The following is a 26,145-nucleotide window of genomic DNA, read 5'->3' as shown; positions in this document are numbered from 1 at the left end:
GGGGAGCCTGCGAGCTGCAATTTAACTGTAAAAGAACCGCATGCAGCTCACGAGCCGCGTTTGGGCCACCCCTGCTACACACAGAAACAGATGAACTGTGCCAGGTTGTTCTTCCTGATCTGACACTTGACATGAACTTGTAATGAAGGGAGCAAGTTGGGGGACAAAAGTGCAGTTAACTCTTAAACTGTGACAGTACCAATCATTTCCTGAAGTGCTGCATCAGGTACAAAGGAGTCACTGCAAGGCTGGGAATTAACAGCTGATATCTTTAAGGAACCCCCAATTTCTGCTTCCACATTTTGAACTCTGCATGTAATCTGCTCCAGAGGTTGATCCAATATGTTATCTTCCTTCACCAGCAGGTATGACGTTCCCCTGTTAAACTCTTTATAAAATAGCTCTTCACACAGGATTCTCTCACAGCTTCCAACCAGACCCCTCTTTGCATTTGTAACCCTTCTGCCAGGCAGAGTTGACAGCAACAAGGGCCGGGTTCAGTACATAGGGGTTCCTTTTCAACAACACAATGCAAAACTGGCTCAAGCCCCCACCCAGTGACCTGGGAAAATTACACACACACCCCTGGGCACCTCAAAGAGGCAATGCTTCCCCTCTCGCAAGCTGGGAGTCTCAGTGTAGCAAAAACAACTCAGCATTAAATTGGGAAAACACCACAACTAGGGTTCATAAACATGAACCAGAAGACCCACCCCGAAGTAGATTGGACCGTGTCCTTTCCCTTTGGTTCTTGAGTCCAGCAACCCAAAAGTCACTCCACCCACAGTTTCTGTCCTTGGTCAGTGCAGCCCCAGAGCTCAGAAGTTCATCTGCACAGTTTACCTCCCAGCCTGGGGGGGGGGGGGGGGGGGGTCTGGAGGCACCTTACATGCTCCACTGCTCGGGCCACATGGGTGAAAGCATCTAAGGCCTTCCCCGACAGTAACAGAGCCAGGCACAGTACGTCTGCCTGCCTTCCCTGGTTCAACTCACACCACATTTTAAAAACTTTTAAAAACTCACCCATGTCCTCCCCTTCCCTAAGTGAGGAAATAATTTGGAGTTCACAACACCCAGGGAAACAGGTATATGGGCTCTAACAACATGTACTGGATGAGGGCGCTATAGGGGCAGTTTCTCCATTTCCAGTTCATGCTGAGGGCCCTTTTCTCTCTCCTCGCTCTCCTGCTGTTGTTGCTTCTCCAACCCAGGTCTGCAAGTTGCTGGGTTTCCAAGTGCAGTTTGTCATTCACTGATTGTAACTGCTCCTCCGCAACGTGGTGACGTTTCCACAAAAGCTGCTGAAAGTGCATTCAGTCTGTGAGGAAGCAGGGCCTGCAGCAGAGCCAGTCTCCAGGCAATCTAAGGAGCGCAGCTGGCCTGAACTAGGCTGCCTGACTGGTTACCTCACCTGACAGGTGGGAAGTGTGAGCAGAGCAGCTCTTACACCCAGCAGCAGCAGTTCAGTAGCTGCTCAGAGCATTTTTCTATGATTGTGCCTGTGCCTGCTTGTTCCCAGCCTAGTTCCAGCTCTGCTCCTGCCTTGGCCCCAGCCTTGCACTGCCTTGCCTCTCTGCAGGCAAGTTGTTTTTGATCCTCAGCTCCAATTCCTGACTTTGGCTCTGGCATCTGGTCTCTGCTGCTGATCCCTGCTTGAAGCACTAGGCACAAGCCCTTTGTGACTCTAGCAGGCCAGATGCCAGCTCTTGCCAAAGCTGCAGGCATTAGCTAAGATCTGACAAACTCACAGCTGGACACCAGACCAGTTCATTGATGTGTTAATGTTGCTCAGAATAGGTGTTAGTCTGATAAGAGTATGTTTAGTGTTTAGACTCTGTAGGATGTTTGCAGGGTGCTGCATGCGTCAATCTGACCTGTAATGTCTGTATTCCATGCTATAAGGAATTAGGTAAGGGCTGCTTTATAACTTTCAGAATGTTTGCTCTAAACTTGTGTAAGGGGACTGTTGTCCCCTTACTAAAACTCAGTGGGCGTGTTTTGGTTGGTTAGGTCCCAGTACCAAAAGAAAGGGGAAGGTCGATGGGAAATCAGGACCCTGAGACTGACAGTCCCCAGGAACAACGGGGAACGTAAGAACGGCCATACCGGGTCAGACCAAAGGTCCATCAAACCCAGTCCTCTGACAGTGGCCAATGGCAGGTGCCCCAAAGGGAGTGAACAGACAGGTTATCATCAAGTGATCCATGCCCTGTTACCCAATCCCAGCTTCTGGCAAACAGAGGCTAGGGATACCATTCCTGCCCATCCTGGCTAATAGCCATTGATGGACCTATCTTCCATGAATCTCTCTAGCTCCCTTTTGAACCCCCTTATAGTACTGGCATTCACAACACCGTCTGGCAAGGAGTTCCAGAGGTTGACGGTGCGTTGCGTGAAAAAATACTTTCTTGTGTTTGTTTTAAACCTGCTACCTATTAATTTCATTTGGTGGCCCTTTGTTCTTGTATTATGAGAAGGAGTAAATAACATTTCCTTATTTACTTTCTCTATACCACTCATGATTTTATAGACCTCTATCATATCCCCCCTTAGTCATCTCTTTTCCAAGCTGAAAAGTCCCAGTTTTATTAATCTCTCCTCATATGGAAGCTGTTCTATACCCCTAATAATTTTTGTTGCCCTTTTCTGAACCTTTTCCAATTCCAATATATCTTTTTTGAGATGGGGCGACCACATCTGCACTCAGTATTCAAGATGTGGGCGTACCATTGATTTATATAGAGGCAATATGATATTTTCTGTCTTATTACCTATCCCTTTCTTGATGATTCCCAACATTCTGTTCCCTTTTTTGACTGCCGCTGCACATTGAGTGGATGATTTCAGAGAACTACCCACAATGACTCCAAGATCTCTTTCTTGAATGGTAACAGCTAATTTAGACCCCATCATTGTTTATGTATACGTATAGTTAGGATTATGTTTTCCAATGTGCATTACTTTGCACTTATCAACATTAAATTTCATCTGCCATTTTGTTGCCCAGTCACCCTGTTTTGTGAGATCCTTTCGTAGCTCTTCGCAGTCTGCCTGGGACTTAACTCTCTTGAGTAGTTTTGTATCATCTGCAAATTTTGCCACCTCACTGTTTACCCCTTTTTTCAGATCGTTTATGAATACGTTAAATAGGACTGGGCCCAGTACAGATCCCTGGGGGACACCACTATTTACCTCTCTCCAGTCTGAAAACTGACCATTTATTCCTACCCTTTGTTTCCTATCTTTTAACCAGTTACCAATCCATGAGGGAACCTTCCCTCTTATCCCATGACTGCTTATTTTGCTTAAGAACCTTTGGTGAGGGACCTTGGCAAACGATTTCTGAAAACCTAAATACACTATATGCACTGGATCTCCTTTGTCTGCATGCATGTTGACTCCCTCAAAGAATTTTAATAGATTGGTGAGGCATGATTTCCCTTCACAAAAACCACGTTGACTATTTCCCAACAAATTATGTTCATCTCTGTGTCTGATAATTTTGTTCTTTATGATAGTGCCAATGCTTCAGTTCTGCCAGATTGACAGGGCGGGCAGGCTAATCAGGGAGTCAGGAGAACAGGGGGGTCCCATCCTCCGTGTGAGCTGGAATTGCTTGGGTCAGACATAATGGGGCCCAGCTAGGGAGAAAGCAGGGCCCAAGATGAGCTGGGGAGCAGAGCTGTGCCAGATCCAGAGTGGTCAGAAAAGCAGCTCAGGAGGCAGAGTCACAGAAGCAGCCCACAGAGCAGACCTGTCCTGGGAGGAGAGCTGCAGCAACCAGCACCAGAGGGGCCAGAGAAGCAGCCCAGGGAGCTGGAGGCAGAGCAGCAGCAGCAGCCGTGCTGAGGCAGAGTGGAGCTGGAACTGGAGCAGTCCGGAGCCAAGTGTGGTGAGCAGCTGGGGAGAGTGAGGGGGACCCTGGGCAACGGACCCAGCGCAGGGAGACCCCACCAGCCAAGAAGCCCTGAAGGCCAGACTTGGAGGGGGATCGTAACCCCGACGGGGCAGAGGCGATGCTGGGAAGAAAGGTCCTGCCACCTAGAGCCTTAGAGCCTGTGGCCACCGCCAGAGCAAGGGTCCGACCCGCAGCATCCCTGCAGCACAGCCAGAGTCTGAGAAGAAGGCCTGGGACTTGTGAGGAACAGACTGAACTTCCCTTACATTCAGGAGATGCTGGTTGTGATGACCCCTGTTAGGGGGCTTATTCCTTCACCCACTTGATTGTATTCCTAACAGCCCAATAGCACCTTATTTCAATGTGACTAGTTTGGAATGTGAGGAGGTGACTGTTCACTTCCCAGCTTATGGCTGCCTCTGTTGCTTAGCCAAAGGCCTTAGCCTAAGAACAGGGCCTCAGACTGTCACAGTAAGAGAACGACCTTACACTGGCAGACAGTGATTTTGATTCTTTCTTTTATACCTCTAACTAGCCAAGTGATAAGAATACACCTAAATTCTTCGAGTACAGGCCTTTACCGACAGGCCTGAATATCTATATCCTAACAACCCCGTACCATAGAGAGGGGTGATGTGTTTTCCTTTAACCTTTCCCATTTTTTCCTTATCTTTTTTAATTGATTGCTGTTTAATAAATTGTATTTGCTTTGAACTATATGTAATGATCAGTGGGTCAGGGAAGCGTCCAGTGCAGAGAGAGCACTCCGGAGTGGGGTTACGAGGACTCTGCCACACAGGAGAGTGGAAGGGGAGCCCTTGAGGTAAGGCAGGCCTCTGGGTAAAAGAAGTGGGAGCAAGGACTCAGATCCTTTCGCTAGCCCACTTCACCAGGGTAGTGTATAAGCCAGGAAAGTTCCACACAATAGCGGGACCATTCCCCGGCTTACACTAGTAAACTCAGATGGGAAGTTTCTCATGAATGACAATATCTTATCTGAGGTGGAGGGAAGTGGTCAGGTTGAGGAGTAGACAGAACAAGTGAGGCCAGATGGTCCCCTCAGAAGCAGTGGCAGCTGTAAGATTTGTGTGAGGGGAACTTGCTTTTACTGACTGCGTGTCTGGTTCTCTCTCAGGATTTGCTGCTGAAGTGAAGGACCTGGCTACTCCTCACCTTAGAGATTCAGAGGAGACAAAGCTGGATTCCTAAGACTGCTGGCCCTTCTGCTTCCTCCAGTGATGGTTGTGTCAAAAGCAGCCAGAAAACCAACCATGAAACCAAACGTGGCATTAATTCATCCAAGTATATCATTCCAGTTCAACCACTTCGGGGGCCCGAAACAAGCTATTCCACTAGGGGATTTCCATCCACTAGTGGAGGGGAGAGAGTGAAAAGGGAGCACTTTCAGTTTGTTTTTATTCCTGGTATAAAACTTTCCCCATTAAGTCCACTGCAGAAGGGTTCAGAGAGCCTGTTCATGGTCTTCTCTTCTTGGGAAGACAGCACTTAAGAGTCCATTCTTGGAGGCAGCAGAGAAATCCAGTTCATGATTGCTGCCATATGAATTGACATGGAATTTGCCATTGACCTCCAAGGTCATTACTGTAACCCTGTCATTTAAAGAGAGGCCCAGGCCCTGAAGCCATTGAGAGCTATGCCCATCCCCTCAGAATGTGTGTACATGAAGGTCTCTCCTTCCCCCATCTTTCATCACATGGCAAACTTAGTGTAGGAAACATTGTCCAGTTGGGAGTCATTCTTCTTACAGTACCTGATGAGTTTCCCCAGCCTTGTCCTTGAGTTCATTTTCCCTCTGTGTCTTCTCCCTTTTCTCTCTCTGCCCTCCACTCTCTGTACCCTGCAGTAGCAAGATGTGTAAATGTGAATCTCTGACCCTCGCTCCATGCTTGTGGTGTGTGTGTGGCATCTTGGGCTCGCAATAAAAGGAGATTGTGGCCAACTGACCCTGGGCTCTGTAAGGCTGTTATTGGCACGCTCACATCTTCACGCTACAGTCCTCTAAAAATGCTCATGATGCTAAGACAGTTCAGGGCATTGTATAGTTTGTTGTCATTTTTGGGGGGGGCTGCAGGGCGGAGGGGGAAGAGAGGGGTGAAAGGAGGAGGAGAGAAAAAGAGCTCGCTCCACCCACAGGAGGGGACCTCTCACAGTGCTAGTCCCCAATTCCAAAGCAATAGTCCTTCGCCAACCCTGGTATGCGTCCCGTCCCCAACACTGCCCAGGAGAGAGAAAAAATCAGTCACCCAGGCTGTTGTGGCTCCCAGCCAAGTCACACTCACGCCAGGGAGAGCGGTCTCCTAGCCCAAACATGCTCAGCCAAGGAAGTGGTGACTCCCGAGAGGTGATATGGCAGACAGGTTACTAGGCCACTTGAGATATTGGTCTGTTCTGATATAGAGACCTAGATATTGCTGTATTTGTTTCTTATTTTGTGAGGCACCTAAATCAGGGCTGAGGATTCCACTAGGCCACAGGTATCTAGCTCAAATGTCATTTTTCAGAGTAGAATAAATTGCACTTTGTGGGGGAATAATCAGCCAGCGTGTCCCCACAATGCAAAATATCCAGGCTAACAATCAGATGAAATTTATTCCAAGTGAGGGATTCAGATAATGAGAGAGAATTACATTATACAACAACCACATGAGAGGCGTTCAAGTGCACAGCAATGCAGGGATAATGAGGCAATGGACTGGAAATACGGGCTGAGCTGCAAGGCACTGACACAGACAGGACTCAAACCCTGCTCTGAGCTCTCAGCCTGAAAACGATTTCCTGCAGCCAGGTCAGGAGAGTTGGAATATATAAAACTTACAGCTGTAGTTCCCCTAGCAGTTCCCACTGATCACCAAATACTACCCACTTTGGGTAGATTGAGACAAAAACCTGACAAGCATTTACACTTCACAGGGTGAAACAAATTGAGTTGTTCTCAGCAGCGCACTTTCAGACTGCAGACCACTAGTGAGACAAGATTTCAATCACCCTTATCAGCCAGCCAGAGCTCTGCCATTGCCCATGACCCTATATTAACATTTCACTCACCAAAGTGTCACCACATCCCCATCCTGCCTGGAAAAATCTCTCTGTATGGTGAAAAATTAGTCTCAGTCTATCACAGAGCTCTACCTCAGTAGAACTAGAGTCTCCATTATTCTCCTGACAGAGGATTCCAGGGGAACATCACTGCTCTCCTCTCAGACCCTCTGGGACCCTAGATGCCACGTCTCAGTCATGGATGTTACTGCTTCATTCGAATTTTGGTCACTTATTTTCTGGTTGTTTCATATTGCACCTGGATATCTCACATCCTGGGTTTTGAAGCTGCAGGAACTGGTCCCAGCCATTTCTCTCCTGTAAGAAAAGCCAACATAAATTAAATCCTGATACTGGGGGTGGGTTGCAGAGTAAGGCTGCCCTTCCTCCTCATGGAATGGGTAATTGTGCTGAAATGGGAATGTAATTAATGGGATGCAGAGCTTTTCACATCTAGGCTACTGGACTCTGCTACCTGAGATGTACTGCCCAGCACCAAAGATAAGCTTGAATGTTAAGATCTGGGGGTTAAGGATGGGCTATGGAGCCTGTCATCAAGCTTGGCATCCCTTAGCCAGTTTCCTCACACTGCTAGGTCAAAAAGGGATCATAAACTCATTTCCCATGACTGACAAGCCACTCCCCAAACACTGCCAAATCTGAGGTTGAAATTCAGTTTCCCTTTTTCTGGCTCATCCAACAGTGGGTAATGCTGTTTTTTTTTTTTTTTTTTACAGTCACCACAACCTATGCCAGTTCTCTTAATTAAAATCAAAGTTATTTTAGAACAAAAAAGAAAAAGAAATCACAAAACTATAAGGTAAGCAGAATACACATCCAGCTGGACTGTCTGCTATGGAAATGGAACTAGAACCCCTCTCATTTTAGGATTAATGAAGTCCTGGTAGTAGGTCTCCATTGTAATCCTGAATTTGTTCTCTTTCTCCTTGCTAAAATCCATAAACAAGTTTTAGGCTGATTTCCCTTTACTAGGGTAAGTCTAGGATTGAGGTATATTCTTCTGTCAGATTTGAAATGATTTGGACAGGTGGTTCCTCAGCTATTACACCCAACAAAACAGGGTCTCACCTGAGCTCAATTTTTTTTGCCACTTTATACCAAAAATAAACTTTACTTGACTTAGCTAGTTGCAATTTCCTGTCCAGTACCTACAATTAGTTTTCAAAATTCCACCTTAATCAGCTACAGTAGTGTGAGAATGGCACCTCGGAGATGCCGACAGTCTTAAAACAGGACATCAGGTGACTGGGAAGGCTTCAATTTTTTTTATTTTTTTTTTTTTTAAAAAGGCTGGATCTTTAGCTGGGGATTTAGTCCACAGTGTGTAGCTGCACCATTCCCCAGCTGAGCATCTGGTGATCAGTCTCCAGACATTCTGCCAGCAGAGGCAGAGCTCAACATGTAACCTCATCACTGGGGAGGGGGCTGGCATGGGGAAAAGGAATATTGCCACCAAAGCGGAGTTAATCAGACAAGCATACCTTCTTTTACAGTGGTAACTAAGGAGGATGTTACACAACTTCTACTAATGTTAAACATTGTAAAATTAGCTGATCTGATTGATTTGCAACCAAGAGTTTTAGAAGACCTTATCAAGGCGCTCTTTGGTCCACTGATGTTAATTTTTAAGAACCCTAGGAAAACTAGAAAGGGACAGAAGTGGAAGAAAGCCACTGTCAGGCCAATCCTTAAAAAGGGTAAATAGGATGATTTGGATAATTAAGGGCTAGTCAGTCTAACATAAAGCCCAGGCAAAAATAACGGAGAGTCCGGTCAAACAAATTTTATATAATTCTTTGAAAAGATTTCAAGTCTGGTAGATAAAGGTAACTCTGTGGAGATGTGGATTTAAGTAAGACATTTGAATTAATGCCACCTGACATTCTGATTCAAACATGAGTGCTACTCAAAATCAATATGGCTCAATAGGTTAAAAGCTCGGTAACTGACAGGTTTCAACATGTAGCTACTAACTGAGACTTAAGTACTTGGGGTGCCTTCACTGGAATCCTTCAGGGATCAGTTCTTGGTATAATGATATTCACTATTTTTATCAATGATCTGGAAGAAAATGTAAAATAATTGATAACATGCAGATGATACAAAGATATAGCTCTCCCTTCCCCTGGCCCAAGAGGGAAGGAGATTCTGATTCTTTGGGTATGTCTACAATGCAATTAGACACCCATGGCTGACCTGTGCCACCTGACTAGGGCTCAGGCTGCAGGGCTGTTTAATTGTGGTGCAGACATTCGGGCTTAGGCTACAGCCCGAGGTCTGGAACCTCCCCCTTTGCAGGTTCCTAGAGCCTGGGCTCCAGTCTGAGCCTGAGTGTCTACACTGTAATTAAACAGCCCCTTAGCCTGAGCCAGCTGGCACATGCCAGCCATGGGTTTTTAATTGCAGTGTAGACATACCCCCAGAGTGTTAATTTGTCTGTCACATTACACATCCCATTAGAGCAGATGGATAATTACCAGGGAGAGAAAATAGAGGGAAACATTACTAGAAACACTCACCTATAACATTGCCCAGGAGCTCTAAACGATCAGAGCCAAAGAAGAGGTGAGATTCACCATTAACATGGGCCACAAGTGCTGGCATTCCAAATGCCTAATGCCCCCATGGAGACAAAACAGGGAGAATCACAAAGAGACGAATAAGCACAAGACCAGTTCTAAGAAAAACTTCTACAAAGAACTGTATCACCTTTCCTCCTCCCTCGCGCTCTCACTTTCTTTTTCCCTTTCCCTTCCTTTCTTCTTTCTCTATCTCAAATCTGGGTCCCATGCACCAAGCCTGGATTCTGCAAAACTCTTATGGCCCTGTCATCCCATGGGACTGAGAGAAAAGGAATCAGAATCAAACCACGGCTTCAGGCATGGTAGCGGAGAGCAGTGACCCCAGGCACTAGCTCTGGTCTCTGGCATACCAGTCCCTTGACACCTCCCTTGGAATGGGCCAGGAATCAGACCTGGGTTTCCCAAAAGATAGTTTCCTGCACTAATACTGAGGGTATTGAGCTGGCTTGCAAGATGTGTGTTTAAAATACAAAAAAGTCTGAGAGCAATGGGATCCTTGTGTATTCTGATCTACCCTTTCATCCTGCCTTGACCCACAATATCACTGCTGGGAAAGGAACACACATATCTAACCCCATGTGGCAATGGGAGCTTCTCACCCCATAGTTCAGTGCCTCCTCTGTTGTCGCCTTCAGGCGATTCTTCACCTCCGGGGTCGAGGTCATTGCTAGTAGCTTCTGGGCCAGCGCTGAGGGTAACCCAGCCTCCCCTGCAGCCTGAGGAGGCAGACAGACGGAAAATAGGAACAGCCACTGTTTTCATGATAGTTACATAATAAATTACATGCAGCTTCATTGCTTGAAGATCTGTTGTCACACAATTATTCCGCCTACAACATTTCTCTGGCAGGACATCTGGCCTACTTTCTCCCATTGCCTGGTTACATCACCTATTCCGAGTGACTTTTGAATATGAAGATGAAGGGATATCACCTCCCAGGCTCAAAATATGCAGCTCTTGTTAGGTGGGCTTTCAATTAGCTAGCCAAAGTGCGAAAGGGAGTTTATGCTTAGTTCAAGTTAAGTACTTTCAACATATGAACTAAGACGGATGAAGTGCTGCAGTGGAAGAGAAGATGAAGATGAGTATTAATGTATTAAAAGTGTCTAAACAGTATTGGAAGGAACCTGCCAAACACAGCAAGAGAGGAACGAGTAGTGACACTGCATGACAGAGACCAAACTCAGTAAGCCTAACTGGAAGTTGATGGGTGATCTTCAGAACTGGAATGCTGGTACAGAAGGGCAACGCATGTTCTACTTCATTGGAGACAAAAAGAGGATCCTCATCCCTTGTTCTAGCTGTGAACTTCTCAAACTTCAAATCTGCCATGGTGTGATGCCAACAATCAAAATGTGAGACATTGGGCCCAAAAGTGGGACACCCATATCTTACTGTGTCACAACAATGCACAGATTATAAAGATATTTACTATAAAATCTCCCTGTGTCAATGAAAGAACCCCATTTAAAAAAAAAAGAAAAAAAAAAAAAAGAAAAAACTTGAACAAATTCTCTCACATGTAACCATAAAGTCCACAAAATGGACCATCACCAGGGTTGAACCTGGATATTCAGGCCTTGTCTATACAAATAAGCTGCACCAGTTGAATGTAAATTGGTTTGCAACGCCCTGCTCTGGGGATACTTATTTCATTCGGAGGGTTGCTTATTTCTGTTTAGCTTAAACCTGTTCCCATCAATTAATGTTAACCTGAAAAAAACTGCTCCCAAACCAAAATAAGTGTCTAGACAAGGGTTTGCTCCAATTTAGCTACTTTATTTTAAATTCACTCCTTATATTAAACTGGTGCAACTTTCTCACATAGTTAAAGCCTCAGTTCAACAGCATACAGCTTTACTGCTTGAGCTACAGGAGTAACTGCTAACTACTATGTGGACCAGCCACTAAGAGTGGCCTTGACACATCTTTTCCCATTGGATTTACATTTGCTAGGAAGAAGTAGACTACTGGAGAGCTGATGTTCTGAGTTCTAGCTCTGGTCTAAGAGGGAAAAGAGACAGGACAAGCCACAGCACATATACCTAGAACATTTATTCTGAAAGGTAGTGTGACTGTGTGGCTAAGGGCTGGTCTACACTGCCAAGTTTTTTCACCAAAAGGCAGCTTTTGGCGATGAAACAGCAGAGATGTACATACTACAAAGCCACTTTTCGAGACAAACCTCCTTAGCTGCAGCGTTTTAATAAAACCACCTAGACAAGAGTGATAAGGCTTTTTATCGCCAAAGTGCCAGCATGAACATCCTGCTTGCTTTTATCGCTGTAATTGGCCTCCGGAGGTGTCCCACAATGCCTGAAGTAACCGCTCTGCTCATTGTTTTGAGCTCAGTAGCCCTGCGGGCATGCACCCCTCCCCTTTCAAAGCTCCGTTCTGACAGTCAGCACACTGTGCTGCTCTGCTCCATGGAAACAAAGAGCAAATCATTAACATGGAAGGCTCCTGCTGTCTCCCACACTAAACACAGACGCAGGCAAGGTTGGGTCTGTGTCTGTCTGTCCCAGAGCCAGGGAGGGAGGGAGGCAGGGGCTGATGTTGGGTTTTCCCCAGGACTGATTGTTTCTGGTGGCTGTCTGAATTTACGAGACAGCATGAGGAGACACACACACACACTCTCCCCCGCTACCCTCCACACTTCAGTTGAAAAGTGACTAGCAATCTATTAGGATGCCTGTGGAACAATGGGATTGAGAAACCTGCATCATGTGAGGCACTGCAAACCCTTCCCAAAGCACCCAGCCAGTTGCACAGTGGGATAGCTACCCACAATGCACTGCTCTCTTGTAATAGTAATAGCAAGAGCTGCTAGTTTGGATGCACTCCAGCGACACAAGGAGCAGAGAGTGTGGACATGCAACAGCGGTTTAATTAAAGCGCTTTAATAAAAGTGGCATAACTTTTGGTAAAAAGAACTTAGCATGTAGACATAGCTTAAGACTTTTAGAGACCTGGATTCTCACGCTAACACTGCCTAAAATAATCTTCTGCAACCTCTCTGCTTTGAGATATACTGATGAAAAGTGCTATATAAGAGTAGTAGTAAAAATAGTGTTTGTAAAATTAAGATGGGAGCTAATACTTGGCTACCATCTAGAGCTAGAATATGAGATCCTAGTTTGGGATCAAATTGGAACTGTGGCCTTGATTTGGCCTCAAACACAAACCCCAAAACTAATCCTGGTTCAGATCTGAACACTGTCTTCTGCCTATCTCTGCATAATAGCCAGAGATCTAACAAACAGAAGAGGCAGGATGCAGAGAGTGGAACTGAGGAAAAGAAGAACTGACACTATTTCAAAGCAACTTCAAAGAAAGGCATACCAATTGGGGTTTGAGAATGGAGCCCAGCTACACCACCACCACTGCCCCCTCCACAATCTGCCTTCTGAATCAAATTTTAACTCAAGTTAAAAGCCTTTTATAGAAGCAAACCCACTCCCTTCCCTGAGCTCCCTCTTGAACATTGCTCCTGGCTTTATTACTGTTTATTAATTATATTTTAAATAAATAGTGTATCCACTGCCTATTCTGGGGCATCCTGCTAGGGAAGGCACCAGTACCTAAATATCCACCCTAGGCCTGGCAATAAAATGCACCAGAGTTACTTGGGAAATTACCCCCACATTTCCACAGACTTAGGGGATTGGAGTCACTGACATGGGAGTCACATTTTCCCTAACGGAATTTCCTGATAACTCCAAATATCCCTTAAAAAATCCACAGCCAGTGAAAATTATTTAAGTTGTCTCCACAGACGGTAACCCTAAGACCCACATCCAATAAATCACAACAAATGAATGTAGAAGCAGTAGTGACAGGGAGAAACTTACTGCCAATATACTCTCTGGTTGGGTGATATCTTCATCCTGGTGAGAGGAGGAGGAGTAAATCAAATGGTTAAATGTTTATGAACAAGATGCTGAATCTACAAAGAGAATTTCTCACAGTGACCCTGTCTTCCTGCAGGGATGGAGTCAGAAAAACTCAGCTGAGGACAGGGATCCTATTGGAGAATTTCCCACAGGAAAGAAGAAAAGATCCCATTCACCCAAACTGGAACTGGATTATGTGGACTCTGGAATTAACTATTGGTGCAGCATCCACACACTGAAAGAAACAGAAACTGAAATTGACTTGAAATGTAGTGCTTTCCTTGGATTGGACCCTGAACCACAGATTTCAACCCTCCTGCTGACACTACATGGTTGTGGGTAGAGGAGGGTCAGGAAGATGGGGGAAAGGAGCTGGATTGGGGATATGTAGAAGTACTCACCCGGGACCAGATGCGCATCCAGAGCTCTCTGGACACGGGTTCCAGGAACTGTGGCTGTGTCATATCCACAGCTGTGATAAAGCGCATGGCAGAAAGGCTCCCTGGGTTTGATGTGAAAGACAGAAAGACACATTGAGGAGGCATAGGAACAGCATCAACCAATGAAGTCTGCCACTGCCCTGGGAATGTCCCCAAGGAGCAAAAAGGTCATTAATGAAACTCTTGCCAATGTTCATAAGAAGCCTACTTCTGTATGGGATTTCCTTGGGACTGTCCCAAGGAGTTAGCTACTCAAGTCTGCAGCAGGGTCTGAACAGGGAGAGGGTGCTCTAGGAAAAGGACATAGTTGGGATTCATCTATGGGAATAGCTTGCTGAACACAGTCTGCACTGGTCTCAGATAGAGAGTGGACTCAAAGTTTGTTATGGCCAAAAACATCATGGGCCAAACTTTCAAGAGTTGCTTCTAGGTCTGGGACCTCCAAATTGGAAGTCCAACTAGAGACAAATAGGACCTGATATTCAGAGGTGCTCAACATCCTCAATTCCACTGATTTTAACCAGAATTGTGGGTACTCAGCTTCTCTGCATGTTAGGCACTAGCTCACTAATGTATGAACTGCACAGGGCAGATTTCAAGTTAAGTGCTAAGAAGTAGCAGTATTAATATCTTGAGCACTAGTTATATTCATGGATGTCCAATGTACAGTGGCACCAGTCCTTGGCGTCTTAACCCTCTCTATTAGAGCAGGTCAAACTATTCATTGCCAGTAATACTTGTTTTGAATTCAGCCCCATTTCTGTTGAGTGACTCATTCAAAAGTCTATCCTGATTCCCACTGATCTATTCATTATTTCTAAATAATCAATAAACTTGATGAAGAATTTTCAGCCTATGGAGGGTTGTTGTAAACGGTTCACTTCAGTCAGTTGCAATTTGTTTCTGGTTGCGTGTGGTTGGTCACCTAAGTCACATGGAATTGGTTCTGCACTCTGCTTTGATGATGGAAACTTTTTTAAAGCAGTAGTATAATAAAAAACCAGGGTGAATAAAAAAAAAATCATTTTTTTTAAAAAAAAAGTTATTAAATCAGATTTTTTTGATAAAATGCTTTTGGAGGAAAAACCCCATCTAAAGACTGTTTTAATTAAGAAACAATATAACTCAAAGATATCTCATCATGGAATAGGAATTATAAATTCTAATTCTATAGTATGAGACAATATATTCATGTAATGTTTAAGAAAAGGTTTGTAAATGAGTTCCATAGTTCATGGATTAGGGACCCAATCTCATGGGGTTCCAGGGGCTTCTGTATATTTAGGTTAATCTTTCTATCTACCCACTGGGACTCAGTGCTCAGTCTAGACGATACCATCAGAGACGCTGAGTTTTACAGTTCTCAAACTGTGGATTTGTGTCTCCAGAGATGTTAACAGCAAAAATGTTTTTAAATAAATAAAATATAGAGGGGAGAAATAACAGACCTCAACCCTACTGTCCCTCTGCAAATTTGTGGACACAGAGTCAATCCCTTACCTCTCTCTAAAAGTGCAAAGTTTAAAAAAGTTCAATGAACAGAAGATTGTTGGGGGCGGAATAGATCTGGACAAGGAGAAGAAGCTTGGAGATAAATGTCAGAAGGAAGGGACAGGCAGTAGAAACAAAAAAGTGAAACTATTTGAGCGGCATATTCCAGAAGTCTTGAGGTCTTTCTGAGTGTAGCCTTCATTGATTTGAGATCTACCATACCATTCTCTCACTAGAAGGGAAAACCTATAATGGCAGCAGGCTGTAAAAGAGACCCAGTTTGGGAATATTTTAATGAAGTTCCTCTACCTGTGGGTAAGACTGGCATGCGTGCAAAATGCAAACAGTGCAACAAAGAAATACAGGGCCTGGTTGCCAAATGAAACAACATCATGAGAAGTGTTCCTTCTCAGGAGGAAGCTGCTTTGAAGATGATGAAAGGAACATGTCTGAACATGCAGGATCTTCAGGTTGGTAAACTTTTTTATTTCATACTTCTTTCTTAAGGACTGCCTGTCTTCCTTCTGGACTATTCTTAAATTATCATGTTTGAACAAAAAATATAGTTGTTACTCTATGGTACTATCATTTTAGATGCAGTTGTGATAAAAAATAAATAGCTGAAATAGGCAGATCTTCTTTTACAATTTCACCTTTAAAGTAGTACTGAGTGTCAGTGAATGCAACAGAGTAATACTAAATGAGCAGTATGGTAATAATAATTAAATAACTGCATTGACTCATTTTGTTTAGGAAAATCCATCCTCAACATGCAGGATTCTGAAGACTATCCACCTTCAAGATCACCATCATTTTCTATAGTTTCAGAGTTATCTGCCAATGATAGTGTTTCAGTCATATCATGTATGTCACATAGCCACAGTATATCACCTGTAGCAAAAAGAAAAAAGAAAAAGAAAAAAAATCATCCAGAAACAACCATAGATAAGTTTGTGATAAGAACCAGCAGTTTACAAAAAGTGGCAATTGATGAAAAAATTGCCCTGTTTGTTTATGCAACAAACTCTCCTTTCCGTGTGATTGAGAACCCACACTTCAATAACATGGTTCAGTCATTAAGACCAGGATAGAGTCCACCCAACAGAGCAGATGTTGCAGGCAAATTGCTGGATAAAGTGTATGAAAGAGAAATTGAGTAGTGTGCAAAAGGTCTAGAGGGTAAAATTGTTAACCTGAGTCTTGATGGGTGGAGCAATGTCCACAATGATCCTGTTATATGTGCTTGTGTGACAGCAGAAGAAGGGAATGTCTTCCTTACAGAAACAATAGATACATCAGGAAATGCACACACAGCAGAATACTTACAAGTAGCAGCAGTAAAAGCTATAACAAACTGTGGAAAAAAAAATTCAAATGTTTACTACACAGCTTGGTCACAGACAATGCTGCAAATGTATCCAAGATGAGAAGAAATTATTTAGAAGAGAGAGTCACAAGCTAATAACATACGGTTGCAGTGTTCATCTGATGCACCTCCTAGCCAAAGACTTCAGTGTTCCAGAAATAAAGGCTAATGTTGTTGAAATTGCAAAATACTTCCGTAACAGCCACTTTGCAGCAGCTGCTCTGAAAAAAAACTGGAAGGAACAAAGCTAACTCTCCCACAAGACGTGCGATGGAACTCAGTAGTGGACTGTTTTGAGCACTATATCAAGAACTGGCCTAATCTGATGACAGTTTGTGAACAAAATTGTGAAAAAATAGATGGCGCTGTCACAGCCAAAGTTCTCAACATGGGGCTTAAGAGAAATGTTGACCACATGCTGAATATCCTGAAGCCTATTTCTGCAGCCATGAACAAAATGCAGGGAAATAGCTGTTTTATTGCTGATGCTGTAGAAATTGGGACGGAACAGAGTGAGATCTTAAAAAGAGAAATATGTGAGGACAGAGTTACAATACAGTCCAGGAGAGCTGGCTGTATTTTAAAGAATCTTTATTGAGGTTACAGGGACAAACCATCCCGATGTGTAGAAAGAATAGTAAATATGGCAGGCGACCAGCTTGGCTTAACAGTAAGTCCTTGCTGATCTTGAACACAGAAAAGAAGATTACAAGAAGTGGAATATTGGACAAATGACCAGGGAAGAGTATAAAAATATTGCTTGGGCAGGCAGGAGTGAAATCAGGAAGGCCAAATCACACTTGGAGTTGCAGCTAGCAAGAGATGTTAAGAGTAACAAGAAGGGTTTCTTCAGGTATGTTAGCAACAAGAAGAAAGTCAAGGAAAGTGTGGGCCCCTTACTGAATGAGGGAGGCAACCTAGTGACAGAGGAAAAAGCTAATGTACTCAATGCTTTTTTTGCTAATATGGAAAAAGCTAATGTACTCAATGATTTTTTTTGCCTCTGTCTTCACGAACAAGGTCAGCTCCCAGACTACTGCACTGGGTAGCACAGCATGGGGAGGAGGTGACCAGCCCTCTGTGAAGAAAGAAGTGGTTCGGGACTATTTAGAAAAGCTGGACGAGCACAAGTCCATGGGGCCAGATGTGCTGCATCCGAGAGTGCTAAAGGAGTTGGCGGATGTGATTGCAGAGCCATTGGCCATTATCTTTGAAAACTCATGGAGATCGGGTGAAGTCCCGGACGACTGGAAAAAGGCTAATGTAGTGCCAATCTTTAAAAAAGGGAAGAAGGAGGATCCTGGGAACTACAGGCCAGTCAGCCTCACCTCAGTCCCTGGAAAAATCATGGAGCAGGTCCTCAAGGAATCAATTCTGAAGCACTTAGAGGAGAGGAAAGTGATCAGGAACAGTCAGCATGGATTCACCAAGGGCAAGTCATGCCTGACTAATCTAATTTCCTTCTATGACGAGATAACTGGCTCTGTGGATGAGGGGAAAGCAGTGGACGTGTTGTTCGTGTCAAAAGCTTTGCTAAAGTCAAGGGTCTCCCACAGTATTCTTGCCAGCAAGTTAAAGAAGTATGGGCTGGATGAATGCACTATAAGGTGGATAGAAAGCTGGCTAGATTGTCGGACTCAACGGGTAGTGATCAATGGCTCCATGTCTAGTTGGCAGCCGGTATCAAGTGGAGTGCCCCAAGGGTCGGTCCTGGGGCCGGTTTTGTTCAATAGCTTCATAAATGATCTGGAGGATGGTGTGGATTGCACCCTCAGCAAGTTTGCAGACGACACTAAACTGGGAGGAGAGGTAGATACACTGGAGGGTAGGGATAGGATACAGAGGGACCTAGACAAATTAGAGGATTGGGCCAAAAGAAATCTGATGAGGTTCAGCAAGGACAAGTGCAGAGTCCTGCCTTAGGACAGAAGAACTCCATGCACCGCTACAGACTAGGGACCGAATAGCTCGGCAGCAGTTCTGCAGAAAAGGACCTAGGGGTTACAGTGGACAAGAAGCTGGATATGAGTCAACAGTGTGCCCTTGTTGCCAAGAAGGCCAATGGCATTTTGGGATGTATATGTAGGGGCACTGCCAGCAGATCGAGGGACGTGACCCCTCTATTCAACATTGGTGAGGCCTCATCTGGAGTACTGTGTTCAGTTTTGGGCCCCACACTACAAGAAGGATGTGGAAAAATTGGAAAACGTCCAGCGGAGGGCAACAAAAATGATTAGGGGACTGGAACACATGAGTTATGAGGAGAGGCTGAGGGAACTGGGATTGTTTAGTCTGCGGAAGAGAACAATGAGGGGGGATTGGATAGCTGCTTTCAACTACCTGAAAGGGGGTTCCAGAGAGGATGGATCTAGACTGTTCTCAGTGGTAGCTGATGACAGAACAAGGAGTAATGGTCTCAAGTTGCAGTGGGGGAGGTTTAGGTTGGATATTAGGAAAAACTTTTTCACTAGGAGGGTGGTGAAACACTGGAATGCGTTACCTAGGGAGGTGGTGGAATCTCCTTCCTTAGATATTTTTAAGGTCAGGCTTGACAAAGCCCTGGCTGGGATGATTTAGTTGGGGATTGGTCCTGCTTTGAGCAGGGGGTTGGACTAGATGACCTCCTGAGGTCCCTTCCAACCCTGATATTCTATGATTACAAGCATTAAAAAACAAACGGGACAAGCACTATCCCCAGCTCATTTTCTTGCAAACATTCTCAATACTCGGTACCAGGGTCAACCCTTAACTGCTGAAGAAGAGGAGTTGGCTATGACATGGCCATCCAGCAATCATCCCTCCAGAATGCCAACTATAATAAACTTCAGAGCTGAGGGTGAAACCATTCAAGAAATATATGTTTGCTGATGATGTTTTAAAGAAAGTCACACCAGTGAGCTGGTAGAAGTCACTTAAGCACTTGGATTCAGAGACTGTTGAAGTGATAATCTCATTTTTAACAGCAGTAGCTTCTTCTGCCGGTGTAGAAAGAATATTTTCTTACTTTGGACTAATTCATTCCAAACTGAGAAATCATTTGGGACCTGAAAAAGCAGGAAAGCTTGTTTTTCTCTTACAGATTATGAACAAACAGGAAAATGAAGGTGAAGACGACTGAGTTAGCTGCAGAAGCCAAAATTTTAAGTTTCTCATTTTGACCTGGCTGACAATTGATTTAATTTTTGTTTTTTTAAAATATTTCATTTAACTATTTTAGTTAAAAAACATTTTAACAAAAACAAACCTGATTTTAAAAATCTTGAATGTTTAACTAAATTAAAAAATTCATATGTTTGTTTTGTTAAAATATTATGTGTGTGCTGTTGAAGAAAAAACCCAGAACACATAACATTGTTGTTTTAGTTAAATAAAACAATTTAAATGCCTGTCTGGTGATGTTCTTCTCCTAATACAGTATGGCAAGAAAATCCTCCAAATATTAATGATTAACTGTTGAATTGGAGATATTTATTAAGTCATTGGGAGGTGAAGTGCTTCAATTATCTTTGGTAAATGAAATAACCAAACAATCATTCATTTTCTGATAGAGCTGTAAAACTAATCTGAAAAGTTTTCAAAATAAATCACTTAAAAAATGTATAGTGTGTACCTTCTAAAAATGAAACCTACATCTATCTGAGTTGCGAAAAATATGTATTTAGGTTATAACAACCAACAAGAATGCACTTTTTAATCCTGATTTCTATATAATCGAGCTTTCCTGACTAGTGATTTAAATCAAATCCACCCTGTAAATAACAAAGAACAGACTTTCCTGTATGAATTTTTGACCAAATAATTTTTGTGTTAATATTTTAGATTTTCAGCATTTGTGAATATTGTCATGAATTTCTGGCAGTCATCTGAACAGTCACAAGTAAAATGACCCTGTGAATAGGACTGATCTGAACTTAGTGCTTTTATTTGCAAAACTATTTGCTATTTTTAAACACAGATCTGTGCCTCATGTAATTCAGTGATGAAAAAAATATTACAGTGTCAGAGCTTGTGGGCTTGCCTCCTACCTCCTTGCCTCCTACCCTGAGGTGTTCCCCCTCCCAGCTCTGCCAAAGCACTTTAGTCAGAATCTGCAGAAACTCTTATGCTATCCCACTCTCAGCCCTTTCCCGAGTAGGAATTTCCACTCATGTGAAGCTATGCACTGACTTCATACAAATCACAAATGGGGGAAGAAGAAGAGAACATTTAATCTCATTTTCCCCCCTTCAATGTCATGTAAGATTTGGACCCAGAGCTCCTTAAGGTGAAAGGTCAACTCACTGACCAAGCAGCCTCCTCTACTTACCTTTTCTGATAACACTTCCAAAGAAATCCTTGGGGAGCTGCAGTGGGACCTGGTAATATTTTGCCATTCTCTCTATATCCTTCTTCATGTATTCCCCACGTTTGGGCACCATCGCTGGGGGCTGGTTGCCTTACAGAAAAGGTGAAATTACAAAATGAAGATTCCAGTTATAATGAGGTAAGCCAGGTCTACACACAAGTTTAAACTAGTCTAACGAAAAGTGTAATTTTATATTGATTTAGTAAAACAGTTGCAACTTTGTGTGAGTACACTCTTATATGAGTTTAAGCCTGGCTTACTTCAGTTTCACTTGCATCAGTAAATTTGCAGGTGCTAAACTGACATAACCAGTTTTAAACCAATAAGAATGTCCACAAAGGAGTTTGCACCAGCTAAATCAGTTTTTAAAAGATTAATAAACTTTTGGGTACAGTAAAGTGCTGTTCATCATAAAGCACTTTACTAAGGAGGGTGAGGATCATTATCCCTATTTTAAAAGTGAGAAACTGAGGCACAGCAAGGTGAAGTGTTTTGCGATTTCAGGCAAATCGAATCTCCAACAGAGCCAGAAACAGAACTCATGACAGAGCCCTCCCGCTGGCATAATTCAATCTAACGAGCAGCAGTAGCTATGTCCACATAGCTTTTGCTGGTGAAACTTTTGTCAGTTGGGGGGGGGGGGGGGGGGGGGGGGGGGGGGAAGAGAGAGAGAGAGAGAATGTTTCCTGACCAACAAAAGTGCTAGTGTAGACAAAGCCTTAGACCTCCGAGTAGAATGGAAGGGCTTCAGCAATGCCTGGCTAATGACAGCAGGGAGTCTCAGTGGTCTGTGATATTCCCCATAGAAACCATTTTGGGGTCTGTGGTGAGCTCCCTCACAGCAGTGCCCTGCCAGAGCCCAGGTGCAAGATGGAATCTCCACTCTTTCATAGCCACACTCTGCAGGAGGTTCCAGATGTTCTCTGTTGAGGGTCAGGAGCAGTCGAACACCTACCAGTCTCCTTCATTATGCCTCCAAGGAAAGCAGGACGAAAACGCAACTCAATGCTCCAGTTGTGCCGGTACCGGCAAAGCACCTGCAATGGGACAAATAATAATGGATAAACAACATCTAAGACCTGCAATGAGGCCCAGGGGCTCAGTCTCTGACAGAAGCCAGGATCTGGGCACTGAAATACATCTAGCAGATAAAGCCTGATCTGTCTGAGACCATTAGAAATAAACCCTGGGATCAGCAAGGCACTTCAGATCTTCATGCCAGTGATACTGTGGGGAAGGTTTGTAAATTCCTACGGAGGGACAGGGATTAAAATATCAAGCAGCCCTAAACCCCTGTGAAATGCACTCCAAACGATAGCCATGGAGATAAATGCACCACTGCACCCAGGTTTCTCTCTGGAGCAGGAAGAAGAAATGACACACCAGATTCATTTCTCTCTTTTAAATCAGGAAAACAACAGCATCTCCCCTTTCTTTAAGCACTTCATGAGTATAAGTTAGATCTATTTCCTCTGGGCCTGTCTCACAGAACAACTCTGTTTATTGCTGCTCTAATCTACTTAATCCAGGACCAGATGATGATATAGATGCTATAGGACCCAGCTATGGAGTCATGTGATAAAACGAGAATCTCAATTTTCATTTTAAAGAGTGTGTCATGTGATGCCCCAGGTGTGTCACTGGCAGTGGAGACTGAACCCACTATCTATTGCTTGAGATATAACTATTAGCCTCAGATTGCCTTAATTTTGCCTTGATTTTAATGTCATTTTCACGGTAGCAACATACTTGCCACCCAAAGCATCACTAAAAAAAAACAAAAACAACAACAAAAAAAACATCCTGAGATTTTGGAAACACCACCATTGGGCTTGAGAAATCCCTGAAAAACCAGAGGTTAGGCAGGTATGACGTCAATGTGTGTATCCCTAAAGTCACCCTTGTAAGTCTTGTACAAATAGAGTGGGTTGAAATTTCTCATTCTAAACATTGACAAACAAAGGTCATTTTAAAAAAAATGAAAGTTACTGCAATTTGTTTTGTTGCAATTTTCAATTTTTGACAAAAGTGAGAATTTTTTGGCTTTGTTGTTAAAATTTGTTTCCTTGCCCCTTTCTCCTTTCTTTTGCTCCCACTTTCATTAGCCAAAATGGAAACAGGAAATAGTTGAGAGAAATAGGGGAAACCGCAAACTAAAAAGTTTGTTTACAACATTTTCAACCAACCAAAAATAAAACAAAAACAACAAAGACAACCCCTCCCAAAACCTGGTTCCTCTTCAAAATGTGTGGAATGAAAATTATTGCAAATTAAAAAAAATAGCAGCATTTTCCAGCTAGCTTTAGGCATAAGGCGCAGTAGGCTCCTCATGTTCCTGAAACGGTTTTGATTTCACTGAGTTTCCATGGGGCTCAATTTAGTCCAAAGGCCCTGTGTAATTAAGATTAAGATCAGGCTCATAACCTGTGCTCCAGTAATAACTGTAGAACATTAATCTTCTCTGAAGTATAATGAGTAACTTTCTCCCGTGAACAGTCAGCACTCCTCGCTGGCTTTTATCCAGTTGTACTAACTTCGGTTGTTCCAGGCAAGGCAACGCAGTCAGCGTGAAGAAAAGGAGGACTTGTGGCACTTTAGAGACTAACCAATGCATTTGAGCATAAGCTTCCGTGAGCTACAGCTCACTTCACAAACACAGCTCTGTAAAAGAAAACAAGAGCTGGAATCCTGTAGGAAACCAACTAAGCCAGAGCTGGCCAACAGACCAGCTGTAAGTACACACAGAGGGGAGCTGTGACCTTGCAAACTACTCTTACTACACACACACTTCTGCTGGAGAGAAGCGCAGGGGTGGGGGAGAAATGATCTCCCATTTCGCCAGCAAGGTCCGGACCAGGCCTGCTGCCAGCCAGGAAAAATTCCGCAATGACACGGAGGGGAAGCACCTTGGGGCTCGGAGACTCAGGAAACACCGGGGATTTCCTAGGACTTCCACAGGCCTAAAGTCTAGTCTTCCCCGCCCCCGCTGCCCTCGTCCCTCTCCCCCTGCGGCTCTCGGTCTGTCTGTCCCCGCCTCACCTCGAACCCGAGCCAGGAATACGGAGACACCACGTCGTAGAAGATTTCCACCACTTTCTTGCTGCCGCCAAAGCCTCCCCCTGCTGCCGCCGCCGCCGCCGCCATTGCCCCGCTCCCCGGGGGCGCCGCTCGGCCCCACAGCCGCGGCTCGGGCGGCTGCGATCCCTCCGGCCCGCTCGCTCCAGCCCCGTGGCGGCCTCTGGCCGGGGGCGCTTATTGAGCCGCGACCACACGGCGTGACACGGACCCCGCCGCGCTGCGGCAGGACGCTGCTGACCCCTGCTGGCCGCTCTCCCCAGGCCCTGAAGCGGTTCCCTTTGCCGCCGGCCGTGCGCGCCTCCGCGCAGAGACCTGGTACCAGGGCTGCTGGGGCCTTCTACTCGCCCGTGGTCCCGGGCAGGGCTCGCCACTGGTTTTGAAGTGGGGGCCACTTTGGCAAAACCCCTTCAATGTGAGAGACACACGGGGTGGGGCCGAGGGGTTCGGAGTGCGGGAGGGCAGAGGGTGGGGTGCCGGCAGCGGTTTCCCCAGGAATTGAAATGGGGGGGGGGGTGGTCAGGACCCATGAGGGGTGAGGCTGTGAGGGTGAAGGTGGGCGGGCGGTATGGCACCATAGTAAAAACTGAAAAATGTTTCATGACCATTTTATGAGATTTAACACAAAATTAAAGTTGGCTACTCAAACCTTCTAAGAAGCACTTCTACATTCGTTTTGGTTTCTTGTTACAATTTTGTACAACTCTGTTAATGAACTTCTTGAATGCATTGCATTCATCTTTGGTGGCGTCTCGTGTGTCCGGTACTTGCATTCCTTCAACTGATATGCTCATTAGTTCATTCACATGATCAGGCAGAAGGCGACTTCTTTCAGAACACTAAATTCTGTTCAATGATGAAAAAGAACGCTCAGCTGTAGCTGTTGTGACTGGGAGTAGCAAGAGATGAACTCCTACTTCTTTCAGCCCAGGACACGGAACACAAAGATCAGGTCGAGCCACTAGTTGAAGTCAAATCTTCATTCATTCGTCCCATGATATGCCACTCTATGCTCAAATTCTCTATTCTGTCCTGATCACATGGCAGTCCCATTGCTGGTAGTGTCTCACTCCACTCAGCTGTCAGTGTTTTATAGGACAGGCATCTGTAAAAGCTACACAGAGGTTGAGTAGAATCTAGAAATCGCTGTTGTAGATTTTTAAGAATCAAGTCTGTGTAATTTTTCAGTTGTCTTAACAAACACTTCTTGTCTTCTTCACTTAAGGATTGAATATAAATGCCTTCATTAGTCAACTTCTGGACTGAAGTCTTTGCTTCTTCCAGTACTTTTTCAATGGATAGCTCTCTGATTGATCCAAATGTAGCTTCTACCCCTGACATCAAGATAAAAGACACAATGACTTAATACTTGATGCCCATTTGTATCGATGCATTCATTAGCCATGTATGCAAATTTTTTGAATGTGGTGAGAGAGTTTCTTCACTTTTTCAACTGTTAAGTCTTTTGCACCACATGCTTCTAGCCAGTCAGTTGAGTTTCTGCAGAAAGATAGTGAGCTTTCTGCACGTTGATGCACTCCAGAGGCCTGGTGTTTTGCAGCCTTTTCACGTAGTTTGTCAGCATTGGCTTTGCTGATCGGTTTGACAAACCAAGCTCCTCCACTTTTACCAGTTATAGCATTGGGAAGCTTTCCTTCTTCGCAAGCTTTCTTGCAAAAGGTGTACCAGTAGCCATCTTTTGTAACGTCAATAAATGGGAACACTTTGACCAACAAACATCGTGAAATGCCTTTAGGTTTTGGAGACACTGTTTCTTCAATAGGTAGCTGTATTTGTGCTTCGGGCTGGTCGGCTGTAGATGCACCACTTGAACCTTCAGTTGACATGTTGATATATTCTTGGTTCTTGATGTGTTCTTCACCTTGGTTAGTTTTTGAGGCCTTTGAGTGGAAAAACTGTTGTATTGTTTTTTGTCTTTTCATTTTCACTGTGACCTGCAACATACAAAAGAGATAT

At 44.3% G+C, this 26,145-nt stretch overlaps 1 protein-coding gene across 1 annotated transcript; it reads right to left on the bottom strand.

Moving 5' to 3' along the window:
• Positions 1-6,489: 6,489 nt before the first annotated feature.
• LOC102940202 (glutathione S-transferase kappa 1) lies at positions 6,490-24,419 on the bottom strand. Its single transcript, XM_027822491.3, has 8 exons — positions 24,133-24,419; positions 22,049-22,130; positions 21,055-21,183; positions 13,853-13,953; positions 13,410-13,445; positions 10,158-10,274; positions 9,496-9,589; positions 6,490-7,273 (listed from the first exon to the last, which is right to left on the bottom strand). The coding sequence occupies exons 1-8, from the start codon at positions 24,235-24,237 to the stop codon at positions 7,224-7,226; spliced, it is 714 nt and encodes a 237-aa protein (XP_027678292.2). The 5' UTR covers positions 24,238-24,419; the 3' UTR covers positions 6,490-7,223.
• Between the last annotated feature and the right edge of the window lie 1,726 nt (positions 24,420-26,145).

Source organism: Chelonia mydas, chromosome 1 (genome assembly GCF_015237465.2).
Source record: "Chelonia mydas isolate rCheMyd1 chromosome 1, rCheMyd1.pri.v2, whole genome shotgun sequence".
In the NCBI taxonomy this organism is placed as follows: domain Eukaryota; kingdom Metazoa; phylum Chordata; order Testudines; family Cheloniidae; genus Chelonia; species Chelonia mydas.
This window is presented reverse-complemented; position numbering and strand designations above follow the sequence as displayed.

Coding starts and splice junctions, on each gene's coding strand:
- LOC102940202 (XM_027822491.3), bottom strand. CDS start 24,237: ATGGCGGCGGCGGCGGCGGCAGCAGGGGGAGGCTTTGGCGGCAGCAAG. Junction 22,131..24,132: donor ATTCCTGGCTCGGGTTCGAG/GTGAGGCGGGGA, acceptor GTCCCATTGCAG/GTGCTTTGCCGGTACCGGCA. Junction 7,274..9,495: donor GCTCCTGGGCAATGTTATAG/GTGAGTGTTTCT, acceptor CTTTTCTTACAG/GAGAGAAATGGCTGGGACCA.